Here is a 2,234-nt window from a genome sequence, read left to right as displayed (position 1 = left end):
ATTTTAACTTCCGGTTCACGTTTTCAGGATACCTTGTTGCGCATTACTGCCCCCTCTGGTTTGTAAGCGTCAGTGTAGTTTGAGCATATATTTTTTCTTTTTCTTTTCCACAAGATGTCCAGAACTGCACAATTATACTTAACTAAACTTAATGTGTCACGAGGTTTAACATCTTTTGTTTAATCCTTTACATGTACGAATCATCTATAAAACAAACTTAAAGGGTTTAAAAATGGCTTCAATTGACAGCTGTACACGTCCAATCCGTCCATAAACAGCATTTCTACATTTCACCAGGAAAATGATAATTAAGTCATTATTACCAATAATGGTTGATAACTAAAAATAGACAAGACAGACAGTGAACACTATTGATGCTTTAGTGCTTTGATTTTATTTCAAATGACAGTGTTTTCAACCTTACCCAAAGATTCCTTCACCATTTCTGAAAGGCTTCATTCGTTGTCGTTCTTCACCGCGACACATTTGTGCCTCTTAACGCGATCCTTTCGAGAGAATCTTTTCTCACAAAAAGTGCAACTAAATGGTTTTTCACCCGTGTGAATCCTCACGTGTTTTTGCAAAATGTACCTCTGCGTAAAACTCTTCCCGCAAACCGAGCATGGAAAAAGTTTCCCTCCCGCGTGCGTCCTCGTGTTGTGTCGAACCAATCCCGTTCTGTCAATGAAGGTTAAACCGCAGACCGAGCAGACGTAAGGTTTCTCTCCAGTGTGCGTTCTCACGTGTCTTATCAAGCAAGTCTTGACGTGAAAAGCTTTACCGCAAATAGAGCAGGTGAAAGGTTTCTCCCCGCTGTGCGTTCTCGAGTGCCTCACCAAACACGTCATCACTCTGAAACTTTTACCACAAACCGAACAGATAAACGGTTTCTCACCCGTGTGTGTTCTCATGTGTTTCCTTAAACCTTCCTTCATGGAAAAACTTTTCCCGCAAACCGTACAAGCATACGGTTTTTCACCCGTGTGCGTTCTGGTGTGGGTTTTCAGATCTTCCTTAACGGCGAATTCTTTAGCGCAAATCAAACAGGGAAAGGGTTTCTCCCCAGTGTGTATTCGAGTGTGTTTGATCAAATAGGAACGTCTCCCGAAACTCAAGTGGCAGGTTGTACAGGGAAAGGGTTTCTCTCCGGTGTGAATTCTCATGTGATTTGTTAAACTACTCTTATGGGTGAATTTAATCCCACACATGGAGCAGGAAAAGGGTTTTTCTCTGGTGTGGATCAATGTGTGGATCTTTAAGTGTCCTTTGTGAGCGAATCTTTTGTCACAAAAGGGGCAGGGAAAAGGTTTCTTTCCTGTGTGCATCTTGATGTGTCGATTCAACGCGGACTTATTAGAGAAAGTTTTGTTGCAATAAGAACATTTGGAGTGTATATCGTCACCGCACGTGGCGTTGTGGTCATCAGATGGCGCCGCTTGGAATTCCCCATACTGGTCCTCTTCATCATCGTCATCATCATCACACTTCACAATGTTATTCAATGGCAAATCAATTATATCCAAGTCCTTTCCTTCTTCTTTAACATGAGGGGGTTCAGGTTCCTCTTTTAAAAGGAGCCCCATTTCTTCCTTAATGTGTGAGCTGAAGGGCCCAATTTCCTGTGGAATGTGGAGTGGCTCCTCCCCTTCCTCTTCATTAGAAGAGAGCCGTGACTCTTGCTTCACTAGATGGAGATCTTCACATATATCTGCAGGACACAAAAAGACAAGTTTGATTTAGTTTCTGGGGCCACACAAAAACATGTGGCGGGCCAGATTTGGCCCCCGGGCCGCCACTTTGACACATTTGCCATATAGCATTAAAATGACTTCAAAAAGTCAAAAACATCAATTTAGACAACAAAAACAACAAATCATCTTAATACCAATTATAATTCTTTTCTTATTGATTTTTAAAGCTTTATTTTGTTATATTTTTAATAGTAAACATTCCCAAATTGCACCAGCAAAATCCAATTTTGATTTCACATTAGGCAAGCATTAGCATTCCAAATTTTCCTAAGAAAAAAAAATCCTCTTGAATGCATCATTAATGACAGAAAGAAAAAAAGTGAGTCAACCTGCTGATTGTTTTTGTTGTTCTCGTGTCCGCCTGAAGGCAAATTCCACTCGTTGACGTCGTTTCTCCTCATTTCCACCACAAACCACCTCCTCACTTTCTTCTTTTACATTTCTGGCGTCCATTTTTATAGGAATTGCACAACTAATGTATCT

General features: G+C 40.7%; 1 protein-coding gene across 1 annotated transcript; it reads right to left on the bottom strand.

Moving 5' to 3' along the window:
* Window positions 1–375: 375 nt before the first annotated feature.
* LOC144194220 (uncharacterized) lies at window positions 376–1,730 on the bottom strand. Its single transcript, XM_077713127.1, has one exon. It carries the CDS (start codon window positions 1,581–1,583, stop codon window positions 456–458), a length of 1,128 nt encoding a protein of 375 aa, XP_077569253.1. The 5' UTR covers window positions 1,584–1,730; the 3' UTR covers window positions 376–455.
* Window positions 1,731–2,234: the final 504 nt, after the last annotated feature.

Source organism: Stigmatopora nigra, chromosome 3 (genome assembly GCF_051989575.1).
Source record: "Stigmatopora nigra isolate UIUO_SnigA chromosome 3, RoL_Snig_1.1, whole genome shotgun sequence".
In the NCBI taxonomy this organism is placed as follows: Eukaryota; Metazoa; Chordata; class Actinopteri; order Syngnathiformes; family Syngnathidae; genus Stigmatopora; species Stigmatopora nigra.
Note: the sequence above shows the minus strand (reverse complement) of the source record. Positions and strands in the feature narration are given on the sequence as shown.